Below are 24,045 nucleotides of genomic sequence, written 5' to 3' on the forward strand. Positions count from 1 at the left end.
CATGTCTATATCTGTTTTCATGAGCAACCACTTTGAAGATATCAATATGTAATACAACAAGCATTGTTAATTCCCTACCACTTTGTTTGTAGCTCTGTATTGTCTGTACTGTTCTTTTGATATGTTGTAAAATGTTGTCTGTCTGTTACTATTTTCCTCCTTTTATTTTTAAAATAAAAAAAAGTGTTTAATCCACTTAGAGATAAATATAAAACAGTGGCTCATTTTCATTCTTTTGCATATGGGGTACAGTTTTGCCAGTCCCACTTACTAAGAGATTTGTCCTTTCTCCTTTGCAAAGATCAGCTGACATGCGTATGGATTTATTTCTGGTCTCTCTATTCTGTTCCTTGGTGGATGTCCCTGTTTTTTGTTTTTATGCCAATCCTACATAGAACTCATTTGATTTCTGTGTATAATGCTTTACGATTTTTAGTGTAGAAGTCTAACATATCTCTTATTAATATATTGTCATGAGTTTTCTACTTCCAAATTATTGTCAGTGGTATTTTGTATGATTGTTTTTGCTGTTGTCTAATGTTTTTTGAAGTACTGGGGATTGAACCCACGGGCTTTGCACTGCAGTACAATCCTCAGCCATTTTTATTCCTTATTTTGAGACAGGGCCTCACTAAATTGCTGTTGCTCAGGTTCAGTTCAAACTCACAGTCCTCCTGCTTCAGCCTCACAGAGGGCTGAGATTAGAGGCAAATACCACCCCAGTTGCCTCCTGTATAAAATTTTTTGTAAATGGCTTGCCCACATTAAGTTTTGAACTTTTTAAAAATCTTTGTTCATGAGGGAACTTTTCCTCTAAATTCTTTTCTTGAAATGTCTTTGTAAGGTTTTGGTAAAAAGTGTTATGCTGACCCCACAAATCAAACTAGAAAGGTTTTCCTCTTTTTCTTTCTCTGGAAAAGTTTGTGTAAATTGGTATTATTTCTGCATAAACCAATTGGCAGAATTTATCAGAAAAACCATCTGAATTTGGAGTTTGCCTCTTGGAAGAATTTAAAATTAAATTTATTTTGTTGCCTTAGCAATCCTATTTTGGTATTTAAACTTTTGGTTGTGTTCCTTTTGGTAAGTTATGTTTATCTAAGAATTTGTTTCACCCAAATTTTCCAATGTTTTGTTTTTTTAAAGAATGTTATATAGTTGAGAATTGTACAACATGTAGGCTTTTCAGATTGGCTTTTTTTACTTAGTAATATGCATTTATTGTTCTGCCATATCTTTACATGTCTTGATAGTTTATTTCTTTTTTCATTTCTTCTCTCTTCCTTCCTTCCTTCCTTCCTTCCTTCCTTCCTTCCTTCCTTCCTTCCTTGTGGTGTCAGGGATTGAATCTGGAGTCTTGTGCATGGTAGGCATATTCTACCACTAAGCTGAACCCCCAGATGAGTTCTTTTTAGTGCTGAATAACAGTGCATTATCTGGATGTTCTACAGTTTATTTATGCATTCATATACTGAAGGACATCTTGATTGCTTTCAAGTTTGGGTAACTATGGATAAAACTATAAAATGTTGACGTGCACATAACTTTTCAGTTCATTTGGATAAATATCAAGGAATTACTAGATAATATGGTTAAAAGTACTTTTAGCTTTTACATAAAGGTGTCGTACTGCCTTCCATAATGACCGTACCATTTTTCACTACCACCAGCGTGTGGTGGTGTCCATGTTCTGGCTTTTGGCTGTTCAGGCATATATGATCTAATTTCCCTGACAACATATGATGTGGAGCATCTTCCCATGGGCTTCCTTACCATCTGTATATAGTCTTTTGTGAGATGTCTGTCCATTTTTAATAAGATTGCTTGCTTTCTTATTATTGGATTTTAAGAGTTTTTGTACATTTTGGGTAAGTCTTTTATCAAATGTGTCTTCTTTTGCAAGTATTTTGTCCCAGTTTGTGATTTGCCTTTACATTATCTTCATAGTGTCCGTCACAGAGCAGAAATTTTAAATTGTAATGATGTCCAACTTATCAACTGTTTCTTTCGTTGTATCTAAAAAGTCATTGCCAAATACAAACTCATCTAGACTTTCTCTCACATTGCCTTCAAGAATTTCATAGTTTTACATTTTACATTTAGTTCTGTGATCCATTCTGACTTAATTCTAGATTCTTTTCTTTGCATGTGAATGCCCAGTTGTTTCTGCACCATTCATTGAAAAGGGTGATATATTTTGTATGTCACATTCCTTTTGTTCATTGTCAAAGATCAGTTGACTATATTTATGTGGGTTTATTTCTTTGCCCTCTGTTCTGGCCCACTGATCTATTTATCTGTTCTTTCACTAATGCTACACTGTCTTGATTACTGTAGCTATAGAATCAGTCTTGAAGTTAGATAGTGTCAGTTCTCCAATTTTGTTCTTGCCTTTCAATATTGTGTTGATACTATAGATTTTCGCCTCTCTATATAAACTTTAGGAAGAGTTTGTTCATATAACCATGACATCTTGCTGAATTATGATTGGGATCACATTGAATCTATAGATCAGGTTGGAAAGAATTGACATCTTGAAAATATTGAGTCTTCCTGTCCAAGAACATGGAATTTCTTGCTATTTATTCAGCTCTTCTTTGATATGTTTTGTCAGAATTTTATAGGTTTCTTCATGTGGATAATGTACATGTTTTGTTAGATTTACACCTAAATAAATCTGTTTCAGTTTAGGGAGGTATCAGTGCAAATGGTATTGGATTTTCCATTTCAAATTCCACTTCTTCATTGCTGATATATAGGAAAGTGATTGCCTTTCAAATATTAACCTTATATCCTCCAACCTTGCAATAATAACTTGCTATTCCAGGAGGTTCTTTGTTGATTCTTTCAAACTTTCTACATACCATGTCATCTGTGAACAAAGTGTCATTTCTTCCTTCTAAGTCTACTTACCTTTTGCTTCCTTTACTTATTTTGTTGAATTGAGTAGTACTTCCAGTTCAGTGTTAAAAAGCACTGCTGAGAAGCGACACCCTTGCTTTATTTCTGACTTTAAGGGCCAAGTTTTGACTTTTTCAGTGTTAAGTATGTTAGCAATAAGTGGTGTTTTATTTTTTGTTTGTTTATTTTTTGGTAGCTATTCCTTATCATGTTGAAGAAAACCTTCTGCATTCCTAGTTTACTGAGAGGCTTTTTTTTTTTTTTTTTAAATCAGGAATGGGTTTTAGATTTTGTTAAATGCTTTTTCTGTATTTACTGAGATGATCGTGGATTTTTCTTTAGCTTTTGATGTGATAGGCTATGTTAGCCTATTTTAAAATGTTAAATCATCTTTTCATACCTGGGATAAATCCCACTTAGTTATGATGCATAATTATTTTTCTATATTGTTGAATTAAATATATTGCTAATATTTTGTTGAGGAATTTTACTTTTATGTTCATGAGATATATTGCTTTGTAGTTTTTTTGTTCTTATAATGTCTTTGGTTTTGGCATAATGCTGTCCTTTATGGAATGAGTTAGGAAGTATTCAGCATACCTTCTGGACATTTCCTCCTTCAATTCAACAGATATTCCAACTTTTATGTCTCAGTGTTTGTCAGAGCCATCTGGCCAGTTTCTGATCCTAGTTTAGTACAACTATCTTCTCTTTCCATGCCGGTACCTGAGTAGCTGTTTATTGCTGCAGAAGATCAGTCTCTGCTATATGCTTGCAGATCTCAGGGGAGCCCTCGGGGCTGCTGCACAATGCCAGTGCTTTTGTGTTCAGCTTGTTTTGCTGTTCAGACTTCCTCAGCTCTTCTATCAGATCTACCCGCCAATCTCTAAGCTCCCGTAATCAATGAAACAAGCATTTGGTAATTACTTGCTGTTGTGGGTTAGATCTAGAACGTCCCCCCAAAGCCTCACGTGTTCAGGTCGTGGGGCTTGGGTGGAGGTAGCTCACCGGGGCATAGCCTGGGAGGGTCTGCCTCCTTCCTCAGCTCCTCCCTTCTACCTTTACTTCCTGGGCACCATGACACAAGCAGCTTTTCCTCCACTACGTGTCTCTGACATGCCATTCCTGTCCTGGAGCTGGCCAACCATGCAACACTGAGACTTCTGAAACTTCTCAAACTGTGAGCCAAAACAACCCTCTCCTCCTTTGAGTTGCAGGTGTCGGGTATTGTGTCTCAGCAACAAGAAAGTGACTAAGATGCTTGCTACATCTCTTCTTCATTCACAGAGAAATGAAGCCATCAAATAGAAACTTCTTCAAAATCTGGTCTGATTTTCTGTCTGTTGGGGAATGGGTTCTGATTGCCCAGCTAGACTCAGTAATGAGCCTATGTATGGAAATTATGTGTCATGTTTCTCTTCCTCTCTGGAGCTGCACACAGGCGTTGGAGGGTAGAGAGACTTGGATCCTAGTTTCAATTGATGTTGTCTATCTCATTTCTTGCAGCTGATGTAGAAGGCCGATACTTAAGACACCGAGACAAGCGGCTTAGTTTAAATCTGGTAAGTTTGGCACTTGGGTTACTTTAAGCTTCCACGTAAGCAAAAATAGTTGGTCCCACATGTTTTTTTTGTTTGTTTTTCAATTCTATTGAGGTTCTTTACTCTGGATCTGTGCAGACTTTTCCAGTCTCACTTTAAGACTTGAACTGTTTTTGGAAACTCCTGGACTTGGTTCCAGAAAGACCCTGTGAATTCTAATGATCAGGACATTTGTCTACCTGGGGTTGCCAGTTAAACTCATGTTGGACTTAAAGCATTTGCGTAAATTCATAACCCTCAGATTTCCAAGATGCGGTCTGGGAGACTTAGCACCTATACTCACACAATGGGTCCAGAGGCAGAACCCTGGTAAGGGGCTTGTCCTACTTCCCTGGAGAAGTTCAGAGTTATTTTTGGGCAGTTTGGAACCCAAACCACACGCACAGCCTCAGTGCCCACAGTTAGTGGTTTCTGTGACTAGTCTGCAGTTCCCAACCTGTGCCTATTCTTTTGCAGCCTTGCAGGTGCTCCCCGATGTACTCCACAGCTGCAGCCAGTGCTGAAGACAGCTACATACCCATGAGCCCCCAGACTATGGCCTCTAGTCTTGGTCCCCACTGCAGTCAGGATGACTACATTCTGATGAGCTCAGGAAGCATCTCAAGCCCACTGCCTGAGCTACCTGCAGACTTGGAACCTCCCCCAGTGAATAGAGATCTCAAGCCTCAAAGGAAATGTAAGGCATTTGACCAGGCCTGCTGTGTGTGGGAGGCCTAAGCCTCCTTGGGCAGGAATCACTAAGGAGACAATCCCAGAGGGCTACAAAGTACAAGGGCAAGAAAGAAGTGAATGGGATAGAATGGGAAGGGTGGGAGCACTTCGCTGCTCCACAGTGTGATCAAGGGAGTTGGGGGACTTGTAGGGTGCTGTGGCCTGCAGATGCAGCGTGTAAATCCAGTTTTGTTCCAGTGGCTCCCCTGTGACTGCTTCTCTCACAAAAGCCCAGGAATAAATGAGGATGGATCAGAATAAGTGAGGATGGATCAGAAGCGAGGATGGATCAGAATGGAGCCCATCTGGTGTCCTCGTTTAGATAACACTTGAGTAAAATCACAGTGCCAGGCTTCTGGCCTTTGATTCATGGCCAGCATGCCCTGAGCAGAGGTGACGGGGGACAGGAGAGCACTTAAGTGGTGAGCAGTCTGACTCCTGTGCACCTGGCAACTTGCAACTTGTGCACTGCTCCCGCCAGGCAGCCTCACTGGTCTGCTGAGCTGCATGGACAGACAGTGAGATAGAATAAGAGGGAAAGGGAAGCGGCAGGGCAAAGTGGCTTTTTCGCTTTATTTTTGCCCACCCCTCATCTGCCCAACGGGCTGTGTGGTCACAGGGGAGCATTCGGTATGACTGGGATCTCTGACAACCCGTCTAGCCTTGCCTCACCTTTCACTGCTCTTTGGAAAAACTGCCACTTCCGGTGGAAATGCTCAAAGATGCTACCTTAAACCTTTCTCTGTGTCTGATCCAGCCAGTCACACCCCGTTAGTTAGAGTCAGGGCACGGGTCATGTGTATAGTACTGTGCTAGGCACCGGCTGCGGTGCAGAGCAAGGAGGGTTCTTCAGTCTGACGGGGAGGAAGATGAAAAACCACCTGGAAGAAAAATAAAGATCATGAAGTCAGTGCTAAATAAGAGAATGGACTCTGTCTTATGAGGTGTAGAAGAAATAACTGACCATTCTGGTCAGAAACAGTTTCACAGGAGCCTGTAACTTTAAGACGGGTATCGTTGTCTTGCTAATTATCTATAGCAGTACCCTCCAAAGGAACTTTCTATGATGATGGAGACATCCCTGTTGAAAATTTGAAACGTGACTAGTGTGACTGAACAGCTGAACTTTAATTTCAGTACATTTACAGGTACTGGTATAGTTGCTACACAGTCACTCTTTTGAACAGTGCCGTTGTATAGGACCCGAAAGAGAGAAGGTGTTGGATGGACTTGGAGGTAGGCAAGGGCGGGTTGTGAAGCCAGTAGGCAGCTGGTGGTGACCCTGACAAAGGAGTCTTGTGCCCGCAGGAGAAACCAGGGGCTGCATGATTCACAGCCCTACCAAAGCAGCTGGATGGACCCCTGACGGCAGATGCCGAGGGCCTCTCTAGACCACCAGGCTATTGCAGGGAACAGATAAACAAAACCCTGGTGTCTTGATGCACAGTCTAGACTTGAGTCAAATAGTCACAGATGAATGTTTCCACACAGACTGGGGGGAAGGCCATGAAGGGTAAGTGCGGGAACCCATGAGGCCTGGACTATGGGGTCTGATCTTGTCTGGAGTTCAAAGAAAGAATCTCTACGCAGAGGACAGTGAGCTGGGACGTGAAGAGGAGTAACTGGACAGAGATACAGGGAAGAAAGTTCTAGGCAGAGGATCCATCGAGTGGACAGTAGTCTGGAGTTGGGGAGACTAGAACCTGGCGATCATTTCTGCCTCTCAGACATGTCGTGTGAGGTAGGCATTGGGATTTCTCCAGGGCGGAGACTCACAACTGTTTGGGTCATCTGTGTCTCTAACACCTAGAACCGTGCCCAGCATAAGTTCTCAATAAATGTGTGTTGCCTAAACATATAACCTCTTTTTGTTACTTCCAGCAAGGAAAGTGAACATTGGCTTGATAATTGTTCTTACTCCCCAGGAGACAGGAAAAAGTAGGAGAGTGACATTCACTCTCACGAGCAATGCTCCTGTTAGTAAATTGGACTTGGTGTGCTAGAAAAGTGGGATGTCACTGTTTCACTGTCTTCAGATTCTGGCCTGAGAACTAACCACGGTGTGTGGTGCACTGTCTTGTAGCACGGCCACCTCCCCTGGACCTGAGAAACCTCTCCGTCATCCAGGAGCACGCATCGCTAAGCAGGACCCGCACTGTGCCTTGGTAAGCTAAGCTGCTAGTTGCCAAAGTGGCCCAGACACCTCTGGTCTTACTTAACCTGTTCGTAGTGGAGGCCCACTTGCTCTTAAGTAAGTCAAAGGAAGGCCTGAGTGTACTGTTTGCAGATTATAAAGGCAGAAATGCAACTGGGTTTGCAGGATACTGGAACCAGGAAATACAGTGCTACTGGGACCTCAAAGAATCTTCTCTCTTTTCTCACATCTGCTTCACCATTTACATCTGTTCATTCCTCTCTCTTCAAAACTCTTTTCTTTGTTGTATGATCCCCATTGGTCAAAGATGTACTATAACTCCTGAGCACTGTCACTAGAGATGGGCTCTTTTTTAATCCCACCTCAGATTTCTTGAGAAGATGGAGTTGTGCAGCTGCAGCCAGATTGGAATCAGCTGTGGCCCGCGGATTGGGACCAGTACTACCGGGCTGACTTCCAGAAGGCTGATTCTGTGAATAGGACGTAAGGAAGGCGTTTCAGAGAAGGCAGGATGGTTCCTGGACTAGATACACCAATGCAAAAATATGTCTGCACTCTTTCATCTCACCTTTTAAGAAGCTGCGTTTTCAGAGTGCTGAGGCTGGCCTAGGAGTTTCCTGGCTCACTCCAAATGGCACAGAAAATAGTCACTTTGTAAAGCAGAAACTTGCAGTAACTTGCATTTCCCAGAAAAGCTGCCGAGACTCAGTCTTTGCATCTGACTAGAAAGAAGAATAAAAATCGGTTCCCAATTCTTGTTCTTGTCCTATCAGAGGAATGGATGCACTTTCTTACTTGTCCTAGTTACCCTCAAAATAAAAGGGCCCCAAAGGAGTGTTTTGTTTTTGCTTTTGTTTTTTGCTAAGTGATACAATGTTTTGGTCTATTTCTCCAAGCTCGGAGCTATGTGATACGGAAGGCCTTGGGAAAAGCAGCTGGAGCTGTGTGCTCTGTCTTGGTGCGGGGCTGCTGGGCAGCCCGTTTCTTTAGGAGTTGGGCCGGATGGAAGTTGTGTTTGGGGCCGGGCTGAAACCCCACAAGGCCCTGTCAGTTCCTGGCCGCCTTTCAGAGCAGCTGTAAGACATTCCTTTGACCTCATCTGTATTTTTGTTTTTAGCAATCGAACCAGCTTTCTCTCTCCAGAAAGAAATGGTATTAATTCTGCAAGATTTTTTGCCAATCCTATTTCCAGAGAAGAGGAGGAAAGCTACATTCAAATGGTAATCCCATATTTTCATGTCTTTTTTTCCCTTCCCCTAGCTTATATTCTTGTGAGTTCATTATAAAGAAGACACGTCCTTAAAAAAATCTCTGTGCAATCTTAAAATGATCACTTGATTGCTAGACCAGTCATAGTATTTCTAGTTGGGAACAAATCCATTTGAAACTCGTTGTTTTCTCCGGCAGTAGTCAGCTAATCGTACTGTTTTGAGGGCGTAGCATTTCACGAGAACCTAGGGTTGAGGCCTATGCTCTGGGAATATGGAAATGAAAGCAGTTCTTTTCACCAAGGCCATGGTGTCCTGCTTGACCCCAGTAACTTCGCAATTCCCCGGATGTCCAGAGTCTAGTGTGTAAAACTGCACATTTCAGATGCTTGCTTTTACTAGAACACCTGCCTCTGAGCCTTTCCGTTGTGTGGCTGCCTCTGGAGACTCCTGTGATGGGCTGTTTCTGTAGCCCTGGGTGGACAAAGACCTGGTAGTGCTATCCTTCGATTAACCATTCACACTTCAAGAGTCCCAAAGTCTCTCTCCTGCCCTCTCGTCCTTTTTGTTCTCTTCATCTTGCATGGCATTGAGAGCATGCGTTCTTGAAGATACCTTTAGCACCTCTGGCCGTTAGTGGGCACCTTAGCCCATTCTCCAGGGCAACTCTAGAGGGAACTTCTGCATGAATTGTGAAGGATGGTGCTCAAGGCACCATGACATACACTCTTCAGAAGGCGCTCCTACTCTCTTATGTATGAAGATAAAGTGCAATCAAAAATAAAAGCAAAACTCTCCAATGAAATAATCATTCAGTGCACTGTTTTGCCTTTTTTGATAAAAATTGTTCTGTAAGTGCACTTAACCATATGCAGATGGAAAGTGACTCATATACAAATATGCTGTGGTCTTCCTAATATTTCTCACACTTTGTAATGGCCCTTGGGAAACTTCTAGAAGAAAAACTCGTATAAAGGATGCTGAACAGCTGTGTCCTGTCTCCAGAGAACAAAAAAGGGAAGTGGACCTAAAACCTAATATAAGCAAGTGCAGAGTCATTTCAGACACCAGCAGTTTCCTTCTGATCTTTCAATTTGAGGGAAAGACCAGTATTTCATTAACAGCACAGTTAAGGATTGATTGTTTGCCTGAGTTTGTAATCACTGGTTAGTGACTGTGTGCATTGCTAGGCAATGCAGCAGTTGAAGAGCCAGGAACACTGGCTGAAGGCCGCATCAGGGAACTGCCATGTAAAAATATTTACGGGCTAGTTTATGCTGAGCGTGGTGGTACACACCTGTAATCTTAGCACTCCAGGAGGATGAGACAAGTTCAAGTGGATCCCAAGTTCAAGTCCAGAGCAGGAAACTTAGGAATTTAGCAAGACCTTGCCCCCAAATAAATAGATACATAGACAGACAGACAGACAGATAAGGTGCTGGAGTGTAACTCAGTACAGTACAGAGGCCTTGGAGTCTTATGTCATTAAACTCTCTTTATTTTTTTTTAACTTCGGTAATAAGAGAATCTCAAATGAATTTGACTTATATTATTTCCTTTGTGCCACAGAACAGCCCAGTGTGGTAGTCAGAAATAGTATGATTTGATTTTGATTTTATACATAATCATGTATATTAATTTCCCCCTTTGTGAAAAAATTTCTGCTCTGATTGCAAAAATTAAGGCCGGGGGCTGAAGTACAAGTTTTGTTCTATTGATATACGAGTCTTACTGGATATCCTTCTTTAAATGTTTGTGGAATTAAAGAAAATTTCAAAAACTAAACACAATATTATCATATGTGATTTCTTCCCTCTCCATTTTTCAGACTCTGTAGTTCCAGTAGTTTTTTGGGTTTTGGGTTGTGTTTGTTTTTGAGATAGGGTCTCGCTAAGTAGTCCGGGCTGGCGTTGAACTCACTTTGCAGCCCAGGCTCTTCTTGCATTGGCAACTATCCTCCTGCCTCAGCCTCCCAAGTGCTGGGGTTACAGGAGTGCACCTCCATACCTGGCTCCAACAGTTTTATAAGGCTTTTATTATAGTAGAATTCTGGACTCTTACATGTCAAATTAATTTCTATTATAAAATTTACTCTCTTATTGTGCAACTTGATCAGTTTGAACACATACAGATTTGTGTAGCCACCATTATACTCAGGGTACAGAGTACTTCTTCATGCCACACCGTGACCCCTGGTAGCACTGATCTCTTCTTCATTATAGTTTTGTCTTTCTAAGAGTGCCATGTGAATAGGATCACACTGTACCTTTTCAGGCTGCTTTATTTTACTCAGAGCAGTGTCTGTGAAGTTCATCCAAATTGGTACACATGTCCATAGTTCTTTCTGTTTCATTGCTGCATAGTACTCTACCGTGTGGGTGGCGATGCATTGTTTATGTACCCACCCAATGAAGGACATTTGCATCGTTTCAAGTTTTGGGAGCAATTAGAACTGTTATAAACATTCTTTTACAACACCAAAAATATTTTAATGTAGTAAGATACATATAATATCAAATTTACCACTTAAGCCATTTTAGCTATTTTCAGAGTATAACCATCATCACTGTCCATTTTCAGAACATTTTCATCATCTCAAACCCAGATCTTGTACCCATTAGACATTAACTTCCCTTTCTGTCCCTGTGAATTTACCTATTCTAGGTCCTTCAAAAGTGAGATCGTGCAGTATTTGACCTTGTTTCACTCAAGATTCATCCACATGGTAGCATATGGCAGAATTTCATTCCTTAAGGATAACATCTTATAATGAATTGTTTACCTACTCTTCTGGGGCTATTGTGGATTATGGTGCTAGGAACATGGTGTACAAGTATATGTTTGGTTCTTGCTTTCAATTCTTTTTGGATTTACACCTAGAGATGGACTTGTTGGATCATGATAATTATATGCTCAATATTTTAATGAACCACCAAACTTGTCTTCCACAGCATCTGCACCATTTTATATTCCTACCAGCAGTACACAAGGGCTCCAGCTTCCCAACATCCTCACCAACACTTGTTATCTCTCACGATTTTCTTTATAATCTCTATCCTAATGGATGTATTTTTCTCACTTGTATTTCATTGTGCTTATTGTTCAAGTGCCTTACCTATTTCTCAATTGGGTTGTTTGGTTTTTGTTGTTGTTGTTGAGTTGTAGGAGTTTTAAAAATATGAGTATAAGCCCCTTACCAGATGTATGATTTGCCAATATTTTTTCCATTCTGTAGCATATTCTCTCCCCCTACCCTCCACCTTCCTCCTTCCCCTCCGTGTGTGTGTGTGTGTCTGTGTGTGTGTGTGTGTGTGTGTGTGTGCTGGGAATCAAACTCAGGGCCTTCTGCTTGCTACACAAGCATTCTACTACTAAGCCGCCCTTTCAGCCTCCTTTTAATTATCTTTCATTATCTTTTGGGGAGTACTGGGGATGAAACACAAGGCCTTTACACTGAGCTGCATCCCCAGCCCTCTTTTAATTTTGTATTTACCTCTAACTAAATCTCTAAATTGCCAAGACTTGTGACCCTGCTGCCTCAGCCTCACCCTTTTTCACTTTCTTGATACTGTCCACTGATGCACAAAAGTTTTTAATATTAAAAAAATCAGATTTACCTTTTTATTGCCTTACTTTTTTGGGTCACATCCATTAAAATTATTGCCAAACTCAATAGCATGAAAATTTTGTTCTGCGTTTTCTTCTAGGAATTTTATAGTTTTAGATCTTCTGTTTAGGTCTTTGATCTTTTAAAATTTTTGTATATGATATAAGGATAAGAGTCCAGTTTTATCCTTTGGGATGTGGACTTACAGTTTTTTAGCACCATTTCCTGAAAATACTGCCCTTTCCTTATTTAGTGATCTTGGCATCCTTATTGAAAATCAGTTTACCACATGCACAGGAGTTTATTTCTGTACTCTACTATATTCCATTGGTTTATATGTCTGTCCTTATAGCAGTATCATACTGTTTTTGTTACTGTTGCTTTGTACTAAGTTTTGAAATCAGAAAGTATGAAACATTCAACTATGTTTTTCTTTTTCAAGATTAAAACTTGGTTACTCAGAGTCCTTTAAAATCCTCCGTGAATTTTAGGATAGTTTTCTTATTTCTGCAAGAAAATCCCATTTACATTCTGACAGGGAATATTTTGATGATATTTTTTTATTACCAGGAATCAAACTCAGGACTTTGCTCCTGCTAGGCAGGCACTTGTGCTGCTGAGCTATACATCCGGCCCCTGATAGGGAATATTTTGAATCTGCAAATTGTTTTGGGTAATATTGTCATCTTAACAATATTGTCTTCCAATCAATGAACATTGATATCTTTCTATTTATTTATGTCCTTTGCTTTCTTTCAGGGATATCTTATAATTTTCAGTATACAAGTCTTTGTCTCTTTCATTAAATTGATTCTTAAGTATTTTATTCTTTTTTATGTTATTGTAAACAAAATTATTGCTTTAATTTCTTTTGGGGATTTTTTTTTCTTCTAGGAGTGAGAATTGAACCCAGGGCTGGTTTCATGGCTATTTGATATATTGGTGTTAAGTGTTTTTGAGTTCTTTATATATTCCAAGTATTAATTCTCTGTGAGAATAGCTTGCAAAGATTTTCTACAATTCTGTAAGCTATCTCTTGACCTTTGAATGTTTCGTTTAGTGTGCAGAAGATTGTTAATTTGATATAGTCACCTTTGTTAATTCTTGCTAGTATAGTCCTGTTCAAGAAGTTTTTGCCTGTGTCTATGAGTTCAAGTGTTTCCCTGTGTTTTCTTCTAGTGGTTTAAAAGTTTCAGATCTTATATATTGGCTTTGGATCTATTTTGAGTTGATTTTTGTACAGGGTGAGAGGTAAGGGTCTAGTTTCAATCTTCTATATGTGGACATCCAGTTTTCCTGGCACCATTTGCTAGACACTGTCTTTTCTCCAAGGCATACTTTTGGCCAGAATCAGATGGTTGTAGTTGTGTGGGTTTCTGTGTTCTCTATTCTATTCCTTTGGTCTATGTGTCTATTTTTGTGCCAGTGACATGCTGTTTTTATTACTGTGGCTTTGTAATGTAATTTGAAATAGAGTATTGTGATATTCACTGCTTTTTTCCCCTCAAGATTACTTTGGTATTTTGGGTCACTTCAGCTTCCTTATGAATTTTAGGATAATTTTTCCTACTTATGTGAAAAATGTTGTTGGCCTTTTAAAGGGGATTTCATTAAATCTATAGATTGCTTTTGGTAATACCTCCATTCAACACTATTAATTTGGCTGATCCATGAACATGGAGGGGTCTTTGCATCTCTTGGTGTTCTCTTCAATTTCCTTCTCTAGTGTTCTGTAAGTTTCACTATAGAAATATTTTATCTCTTTGATTAGGCTTATTTATTCCTAAGGACTTATGTTTGAGGTAATTGTGAATGGAACTTTTTTCCTAATTTGTTTCTCAGATGGTTCATTGATTGGTGTTGATTATTGGTGTTGATCTCACCTTGCTATTTGCTGCATTTGTTGATTTAAAGTCTTCTGGCAGAATTTTTAGTTTCTTCAAAGTAAAGATTTGTACCTGCAGATAGGGATAATTTGACTTATTTTCTGTTTGCATCCTTTATTTATTTTTTTTTTTTGTCTTTTTTATTTTTTTATTTTTTTTGGTTTTTCTCCGGTACCGGGAACCGAACTCATGACCTTGTGCTTGCCAGGCAGGCGCTTTTGCCGCTGAGCTAAATCCCCAGCCCCTTTTTTTGTCTTTTCTTCCGGTACCAGGAATCGAACTCACGACCTTGCGCTTGCCAGGCAAGCACTTTGCCGCTGAGCTAAATCCCCAGCCCCTGTTTGCATCCTTTTATTGCTTTCTTTTGCCTAGTTGCCCTGCTAAAATTCCAAGTACTTGAATAGGAGAATAGACTGGTCTCGTTCCTAATTTTAGAGGAAAAGCTTTCAGTTTTTCCCCATTCAGTATGATTTTGGCTATGAACTTCTCATATATAGCCTTTATTATAACGAAGTATGATCCTTCCAACTAGTTTCTTTTTTAGCATTTTTATTAGTGTATATTTTCAGTAACTAATGATTACATTCATGGTGGCAAAGTAGTATCAACCTAGTTTCATCAGAGCATTTATCATGAATGGTTGTTGAATTTTGTTGAGAGCCTTTTCTGCATCAATTGAGAGGATCATATGATTTTTAGCCTTGATTCTATATATGTGGTGTATTATGTTTATTGATTTGCATATGTTCAATCACTGTTGTACTTCTGGAATGAATCAACTTGAACATGATGTATGGTCTTTTCAGTATGTTGTTTGTAAGAACTTTATAGATTTTTGCATTTATGTTCATCAAGGATCTTGGACTGCAGTTTTCTTCTTTTTTTCCTTCCTTTGCTTTCTTTTCCCTCTTTTTCTTTCTCTCTGTCTGTCTGTCTCTCTTTCTCTCCAGTTTTGTTATCAGTGTGATACTGTTATTAGGGTGATACTACAAATAGACTGAATTTGGACACTTTCTTTCCCTTTATATTTCATGGAATCATTTGAGGAACATTTATGTTCATTCTTGTTTAATGGTTTGGTATAATATCACAGTAAATCCTTCTGGTACTGGGCTTTTCTTTGTTTGGAGACTTTTCATTGACGTTTCAATCTCCTTGCTTGTTATTAACCTGTTTAGGTTTTTCACATCTTCTTGCTTCAATTTTGGTAAGTCATATGTGCCTAAAAATTCACCTGTTTCTTCTAGGTTTTCCAATTCATTAGGATACAAATTTTCAAAGTAGTTCCTAATAATCCTCTGGACTTCAGTGGTGTATATACTGTAATACCACTTTATAGCTCTTATTAATTTGGGGCATCTCTTTTTCTGTTGAATAGTTTGGCAAAGGGTTTATCAGTCTTGTTTATCTTTTCAAAGAGCCAACTGTTTTATTGATTCTTTGTACTGTTCTTTTAGTCTCTGTTTCATTATTTTCAGCCCTGATCATTATTATTTCTTTCTTTTTATAACTTTTGTATTTGATTTGTTCCTGTTTGTATAATACCTTGAGATCTCTCACATTTTAAAAGTAGGCTGTTAATAGCTATACACTTCTGTCTTTGAACTGCCTTTGCTGTATCCCACAATTCTGATATTTCATGTTTCCATTATCATTTGATGCTAGGATTTTAAAAAATATTTCACCCCTGATTTCTTCAATGACCCACTGATCATTCAAAAATACATTGTTCAATCTCTCTGCATTTACATAGTTCCTACACTTTGTCTTGCTATTGAATTCTGTCTTCATTCCATTATGATCCGATAAGGTGCAAGTAAATATTTTTTTGTACTTGGTAAGACTTCCTTTATGGCCTAAAATATGGTCTACTTTATAGAAAGTTCCATGAGCTACTGAAAAGAATATATATTCTGCAGTTGCTGGATGGAATGTTGTATAGATGTCTGTTAAGTCCATTTGGATCTATGGTGTAGTTTAACCCTGTCATTTCTTTGTTGATTTTTTGGGGTGTGTGTCTGGATGACCTATCTATTGATGAGAGTGGAGTATTAAAGTCATCCATTATTATTGTGTTGGAGTCTGTGTGTCCATTTATGTTAAATTGTGGTTGTTTTATGAAATTGGGTTCACTGAAGTCCTGCCCACATATATTTACAGTTATTATATATTCTCAGTGGATAGTTTATTTGACAAATATGTAGTGGCATTCTTTGTTTCTTCTAATTTTGGCTTGGAGTCTGCTTTGTTGAATGTAAGTACAGCTACTCCTGGAACTTTCGGAGACCATTTACATGGAATCCTCCCACTTTTCAGTAGGTACAGTATATGCATATGTAGGTGAGAGGTGTTTCTTGCATGCAGCAAAGGGTTCAGTCTAGTTTTTTAATTCAATATGCCACTGTGTCTTTTAATAAGATAATTAAGACCATTTATCCTTGGAGTTGTTATTGAAAGGCATGTACTAATTCCTGCTGTTTGTTACTGTTTTTAATGTTTAATTATTTCCTAATAGCCATTTATTAGTGTGTAGCATTCTTTTATGTATCTTCTGTAATGCTGATTTAGTGGCCATGAGTTCTTTTAGTTTCTCCTTATCTTGGAATATATTTATCCACCAATTCTGAAGATAGCTTTGCTGGATATAGTAATTTAGGTTGGCAGTTAGTTTCTCTCAAAACTTGAAACCTATTCCAACCCTCTTTCTACATCAAAATCTGCTGTTATTTGGATTGGTTTCTCTTTATAAGTGATTTGGCATTTTTTGCAGCTTTCAGTGTCATTTCTTTTCTCTGTGCTGTCTGTGCTCTTGATATTTTAACTGTGGTGTGCCTCTTTGCAGTTGTGAATGCTTTCTGTACTTGGTTATCCATATCATTGTCAAGATTTTGGAATTTTCTGTTGTTATTTCACTGAATAGATTTTCTATGTATTAGTCCGTATTTTGAGCCCCTCTTTTATTGCAGTGACTTTTAAATTTGCCTTTTTAAATACATGCCTGAGGTGTCACATGTTTTTCTCATAATTTCTTATTTTTTCTTTATTGTTATCTAAGTGTAGTAATACACTGGATTTATATTTATTTTTTATTTTTAAAGATAAAGAACAAAAACACGTTAACAAACAAACAGACTTGAACAAAACAACACCCAAACAATAGAAGCAGTACAGAGTTTCAGACAAGGTGATAGGAAACTAACAGTAGTTATTGTATCACATATTGTTATCTTCAAATTGATTACTCAAACAAATATAGGCATGTGAGATTGATCAAACAATTAAACATTAACTGTTCCTTTCAATAAAGCAATAGAAGTCATTAGTATGACTCTCTCAGTTATCCTGTGTGTTTCCCTTCTTTCTTTTTCTCTTTTCCCTCATCCCAGTTGTTCCCTCCCTTTGAGCAGTTTCTCTCCCTTTCACAACATCTATTATACCTTTCAGATTTCATTCACTCTTTCAGGTTCTTACACTACTGAGACAATACAGTATTTATACACGTGGGTCTGGTTTATTTCACTTATGAGTATGGACTCTAGTTGCATCCATTTACCTATGAAAGCCTCGAGTTTATGTTTCTCTATAGCTGAATAATATTCCATTATGTAAAAATACCACGTCTTTTTTATCCATTCCTCAGTTGATGGGCATTTGCGTTGCTTCCACGATTTAGCTATTACAAATGGAGCAGCTATAAACATGGAGGCACATATATCGCTGTGGTATGATGTTTGTAGTTCTTCTGGAAAAATACCCGGAAGGGAAATAGCTGGACTGAATGGGACCTCTAGTCCTAGTTTCCCGAGGAATCTCCAGACTGATTTCCACAGGGGTTGCACCAGTCTACACTCCCACCAACAGGGGAGAAGGGTTTCTTTTTCCCCACAGCCTCTACAGCATTTGTTATTGGTTGATTTCTTGATGATAGCCATTCTTTCTGGGGTGAGATGGAATCTCAGTCTTGTTCTAATTTGCATTTCTCAAGTGACCAATGATGTTGAACATTTTCTCATGTATTTATTTGCCATTTGTATTTCTTCATCTGAGAAGTGTGTATTTATCTCAGATGCCCATTTTTGGATTGGGTCTTCACATTTGGGGGGATGATTTTTTCTAGTTCTTTATATGTTCTAGGTAGAAGTCCTTTGTCTGAGGAATAGTCAGCTAAAATTTTTTCCCAATTTGTGCGTTTTCTTTTTACTCTGTTGGTGATTTCTCTAGATGTGCAAAAACTTTTCAGTAAGATGCGATCCCAGTTGTTGATTCTTTGAAGTATTTCCCATGCAGTTTGGTTTTATTCATGAACTCTGTGCCTACCCCTATGTCTTCAAGATTTTTACCTACTTTCTCTTCCAGTAGATTTAGTGTTTCTGTTTTAATATTTAAATATTTGATCCATTTTGATTTGAGTTTGGTGCATGGTGATAGACATGGGTCTAGATTCAGTCTTCAGGATGTGGTGAGCCAGTTTTTCCAGCACCATTTGTGAAAGAGGCTATCGTTCCAGTGAGTTTTTTTGCTCCTTTGTCAAAGATTACGTGGCTGAGTGTATTTGTGGTTGTGTCTGTGTGTGTGTCTGTGTCTGTGTCTGTGTCTTCCAGTCTGTTCCATTGATCTTCTGGTCTGTTTTTTAGCCAGTACCATGTTGATTTTATTACAGTAGTTTTGTAGTATAATTTCAGGTCAGGGATTGTGATTCCACCTAACTTGTCATTGTTGCCCAGGATTGCTTTTGCTATTCTGGGTCTCTTCTGGTTCCAGATGAATTTAAGGAATGTTTTCTCTAGATCTGTGAGGTATGCTAATGGTAGTTGAATGGGAATTGCATTGAATCTGTACAACAATTTTGGTAGTATGGCCATTTTCACAATGTTGGTTCTTCCTATCCATGAGCAAGGAATATCTTTTCACTTTATGAAATCTTCTTCAATCTCCTTTTTCAGAGTACAGTAGTTTTCACTGTAAAGATGTTTCATTTCTTTTATTAGATTGATTCCTAAGTATTTCAATTTTTGGATGCTATTTTGAAAGGTATGGTTTCCTTAATTTCTCTCTCAGTGTGTTTGTTGTTAGCGTATAGAAATGCTATTGATTTTTGAGTATTGACTTTGTATCCAGCTGTGCTACTGAATCTGTTGATTAATTCTAGAAGTCTTTTGGTGGAGTTTTTGGGGTCTTCCATGCAGAGTATCATGTTATCTGCGAATAATGATAATTTCACTTCTTCCTTTCCTATCCTTATGCTTTTATATCTCTCTCTTGTCTAATTGCTCTAGCTAATGTTTCCAGAACTATGTTGAATAGGAGTGGTGACAGTGGGCATCCTTGTCTTGTTCCTGGTTTTCAAGAGAAAGCGTTCAGTTTCTGTCCATTTAGTGTGATGTTGGCTGTTAGTTTATCATAGATGGCTTTGATCAGATTGAGATACAGACCATCTATACCTATTTTCTGTAGGGTTTTTATCATGAATGAACTGGACTTTGTCAAAAGCTTTTTCTACTTCTATTGAGGTGATCATATGTGGTTTTTGTCTTTGGCTATGTTAATGTGTTGTGTTACATTAATTGATTCATGTTTGTTGAACCATCCCTGCATCCCTGGGATGAATCACACTTGGTCATGGTATATAATCTTCTTGATGATTTGCTGAATTCTATTTGCTAATATTTTATTGAGTATCTTTGCATTTATCTTCATTAGGGAGATTGGCCTGTAGTTCTCTTTCTTGGGTCTTTCTCTGGTTTGGGTATCAGTATAATACTTGCCTCTGGAAATTACTTAGGGAGAACTGCTTCCTTTTCAATTTTGTTGAAGAGTTTGAGAAGAATTGGCATTAAATCTTCTCTGAATTTCTTGTAGAATTCAGCTGTGAATCCATCAGATCTGGGCTTCTCTTTGTTGGTAGGTTTTTAATCACATTTTCAATTTCAATAATTTATATTGGGTTATTCAGGATTTTTATTTCTTCTTGATTCAACTTTGGTAATTCATACTTATCTAGGAATCTGTCCATTTCTTCTGTATTTTCCATCCTATGGGAGTAAAGATTTTCAAAGTATGTATTGATGATCTTTTGAATTTCTATAGGATTTTACCCTTTTCATTCCTTATGGCATAAATTTGAGTTTTTTCTTTCCTTTTTTTTATAAGGTTGGCTAGGGGTTTATGAATTATATTTATTCTTTCAAAGAACCAACTCTTTCATTCATTAATTCTCTGTAGTGTTTTCTTTGTCTCAATTGCACTAATTTCTGCCCTGATCTTTATAATTTCCTCTCTTCTTTGGGCTTTGGGCTTGACTTGTTCTTTTTCTATAAGTTTGAGGTGCAGCATTAGGCTATTTATTCATTCTCATTCTGTTTTCCTCATGTATGAGTTTACCACTATAAACTTCTCTCCGTGGACTGCTTTCATTGCATCTCACAGATTCTGGTAAATTGTATTTACATTTTCATTTGTTTAGATACTGTTTAATTTCTTCTTTAACTTCATCTGTGACCCATTAGTTGTTCAGGAGGCTGTTATTTAACATCCATGTGTTTATGCAGATTTGTGGTTCCTTTTGTCATTAATTTCCCATTTCATTGCACTGTGGTCAGATAGTATGCATGGGATAATTTCAATTCCTTTGCATTTAGTTGAGCACATTCTGTGGGCTAGTATGTGTTGTATTTTAGAGAATGTCCCATGTGCAGCTGAGAAGAATGTGTATTCTGATGTTGTGGGGTGAAACACTTTGTAATCATCTACTAAGTCCATTTGTTCATAAGTTTTGTTCAGTTCTGCTATTTCTTTGCTGATTTTTTGGTCCATTTAACCTTTCTCTTTGTGTCAATGGGGTATTAAGTTCCCCCATTACAATAGCGTTAATAGCTTTCATGTCTATTACAGTTTGTCTTATATATTTGGGTGCTCCTGTATTGGGTGCATACGTATTTATGATTGTTATCTCTTCCTCTTGATGTTTCCCCCTAACAAGTATGTAGTGACCTTCTGTATGTCTTTTGATTGCTCTTGGTTTGAAGTGAACATTGTCTGCAATCAGGATATCTACCCCTGCTTTTTTCTGGGTTCCTGTCACATGGAGAATTGTTTTCCAAACTTTGACTTTCAGTCTATGAATTTCCTTTTGAGTTAAATGTGTTCTTGTATAAAGCACATTGTTGGATTTTGTTTCTTGATCCACTCTGCCAGTCTGCTTCTTTTGATTGGTGAATTGAGGCTGTTTACATTAATGGTTATAACTGTTATGTGTTGGCTTTTCTTTGTCATGTTATTTACTTGCTACTTTTACTCTCTGTTTAATTGCTTTCTCTGCTAGGTGGTTCTTTTCTATTGGTTTTTTTTTTTGAAATTGCAGTCATTTTTGTTTCTTTCTAGAACATCTTTTAGTACGCTTTGTAGGGTTGGTTTGGTGCTCATGCAGTTTTTCAGTTGTTCTTTGTCATGGAAGTATTTTATTTCTCCATTAAATTTGAAGGATAGTTTTGCAGGATCCAACAGTCTAGGTTGGAAGTTGTTTTGTTTTAGAACCTGAAATACTTCACTCCAAGCTCTTCTTGATTTGATGATTTGTGTTGAGAAATCTGTTTTTGTTTTGTTTTGTTTTGTTTTGTTTTGTCTTTTGTTTTTTTTCCAGTACCAGGAATTGAACTCATGACCTTGCGCTTGCCAGGCAAGTGCTGTGCCACTGAGCTAAGTCCCCAGCCCCTTGTGTTGAGAAATCTGATGTGATTCTGATGGGCTTTCCTTTATAGGTGATCTGTTTCTTTTCGCTAACAGTTTTTAATATTCTATCCTTCTGCTGGATTTCTGGGATCCTGATTATTACATGTCTGGGTGTAGTTTTATTTTGGTTATGGCTTGTTGGAGTTCTATATGCCTCACTTACCTCTGTATGGCAGATTCTTTTTCCATACTTGGGAAATTTTATGCTATTAGTTCTGCAAATAGTCTTCTTATGTCATTTCTGTTGACTCCTGCTGTTTCATTGATGCCTATCAGTCTTACATTGTTTCTCTTTGCATCACCTTGTAACTATTGAATTGTTATTTCCTGGTTGTATTTTTTAAGAGATCTTTCCTTTCACGATCATTAGCTGCAATGCTGTCTTCAAGATCTGAAAGTCTATCTTTGGTTTCATTCAAGTGGTTTTGCCAGCTTTCAATGGAGGTTTTGATTTCCTGGATATCTGTATGAATTTGTTTCATGCATTCTAGTTCTTTCCTATATTGTTCAGTTAACATTTCTATTATTTTTCTATGCTTGTCTATTTTCCTTTTTTTTTAAATTTCTTTTATTTTTTTATTTTTTTTGTTTTTTTGTTTTTTGTTTTTTTCCGGTACCAGGAATTGAACTCACAATGTTGCGCTTGCAAGGCAGGCTCTGTGCCGCTGAGCTAAATCCCCAGCTCCGATGCTTGTCTATTTTCATATATGTCCTCTTTAGATGTAGTGAGCAATTCTTTCATTATTGTTGTCATTTCATTTTTTAACTGAGAGGTTATTTCTGATCTGATTTCTTCTATGGCCTTTATGGAATTGTTTCTTTACTTCAGTTGTGATCATTTCAGAGATTTCAGGTGTGTGACTTCTGAGTTCTTCTGATAGCTCCTGGACTTGTTCTGGTTGGGGTGGAGTTCTGAGTTTGCATTTTGGTCCTTCGTCTTGTCATTGTGGATGTCGGAGGTGAAGTGCTGGGACTTACCCTCTCTGGGAAGCTCACCAGAAGGTCTCTAGGGCCCTTAGATTCCCTGGCTGTCAGGATTGCCCCACAATGGCAGCAGGAGGTGTCCCACCAGGTCCAAGATCCCCAGGCAGTTTCTGGAATGCCCAGCTCAGATGAGTACCCCAGTGGCAACAGAGTGCTGGCCTTTGAGACAGGGTCCCCAGGCAGTTGTCTGAGGACCCCTGGGCCTTAGGCTGACCCACAGTGTGTGTGGAATGTGTGGTGCTGGATCAGGGTCTCAGGCAGCTGATGGGGTGTATCTGTCTCTTCAGGGCCTCGAGCACAACTGATAATGTCAGTGGGACTTGGAACACCTGTGTAAGTTCCCCAGGCAGATGATTAAGGGCTCCCTGGGCTTCCAGAGATTCAGACATGATCCACAATGTCCGTGGAATGCAGGGCACTAGTCCAAGTTCCCCCGATGACAGGGTAATGGCACCCTGAACTCAGGCACGACTCACGATGTCCACAGAGTGCAGCATGTTGGTCCAAGTTCCCAGATGGCTGGCTGATAGCGACCCAGACTAATGTACATCCTGCAATAACCACGGGGCGTGGGCCACCAGTGTGAGTTCCCCCAGTGGCTGGGTAATGGTGACCCACACTAATGTGTGACCCGCAATAACCTCGAGGCACGGCACACCAGTCCGTGTTCCCCTGGTGGCTGGGTAATGACTCCCTGATCTCAGGTGCAACTCACAATGTCTGCATCAGTCCAAGTTCTCTGGATGGCTGGCTGATGGTGACCCAGACTAATGTGTGCCTTGCAATAACCATGGGGCATGGGGAGCCAGTTCATGTTCCCCCCGGCTGCTGGGTAATGGTCACCCAGACTAGTGTGCAACCTGAAGTCTTGGCTTTATCTTTATACCCTGAGCATTTGTCTTGTGTTTGTTCATGCCTGCTGGTGGGGTTTTCTATGGAATTTTGTATTTGGCTTATTGAACTTCTTATTTCCAAGATTTCTGTTTGTTTCCAGAATCTCTAATTCTTTATTGATAATGTTCTTTTATATCTTGTATTACCTTTCTTCCATTCTTTGTGTCTTCTTTGAGTTTGTTGATCATTTTCAGAATCATTCTTTTGAATTATTTGGTATTTCATCCACTTTGATGTCATTGTAACCAATTACTATGGAAGTAATAAATATTTGAGTCAAATTGCCTTATTTTTTTCATGTTTCTTGTATTTCTGTATTGAGATTTGTTCACCTTTTTGGATAGATATGATTAAGCAGAGTCCTGTGATG

General features: G+C 38.8%; 1 protein-coding gene across 3 annotated transcripts in view; it reads left to right on the top strand.

Moving 5' to 3' along the window:
* Gab3 (GRB2-associated binding protein 3) overlaps nucleotides 1-24,045 on the top strand; it is a 72,159-nt gene that overhangs the window by 42,104 nt on the left and 6,010 nt on the right. For all 3 annotated transcript variants that reach the window (XM_013509986.1, XM_013509987.1, XM_013509988.1), the window contains exons 5-8: nucleotides 4,408-4,463; nucleotides 4,959-5,178; nucleotides 7,297-7,378; nucleotides 8,486-8,588. In XM_013509986.1, coding sequence (XP_013365440.1) covers nucleotides 4,408-4,463; nucleotides 4,959-5,178; nucleotides 7,297-7,378; nucleotides 8,486-8,588 — 461 coding nt within the window. The remainder of the gene's footprint in view (nucleotides 1-4,407; nucleotides 4,464-4,958; nucleotides 5,179-7,296; nucleotides 7,379-8,485; nucleotides 8,589-24,045) is intronic.

The sequence above is a fragment of the Chinchilla lanigera genome, unplaced genomic scaffold (genome assembly GCF_000276665.1).
Source record: "Chinchilla lanigera isolate Chin_1 unplaced genomic scaffold, ChiLan1.0 scaffold00193, whole genome shotgun sequence".
Lineage (NCBI taxonomy): Eukaryota > Metazoa > Chordata > Mammalia > Rodentia > Chinchillidae > Chinchilla > Chinchilla lanigera.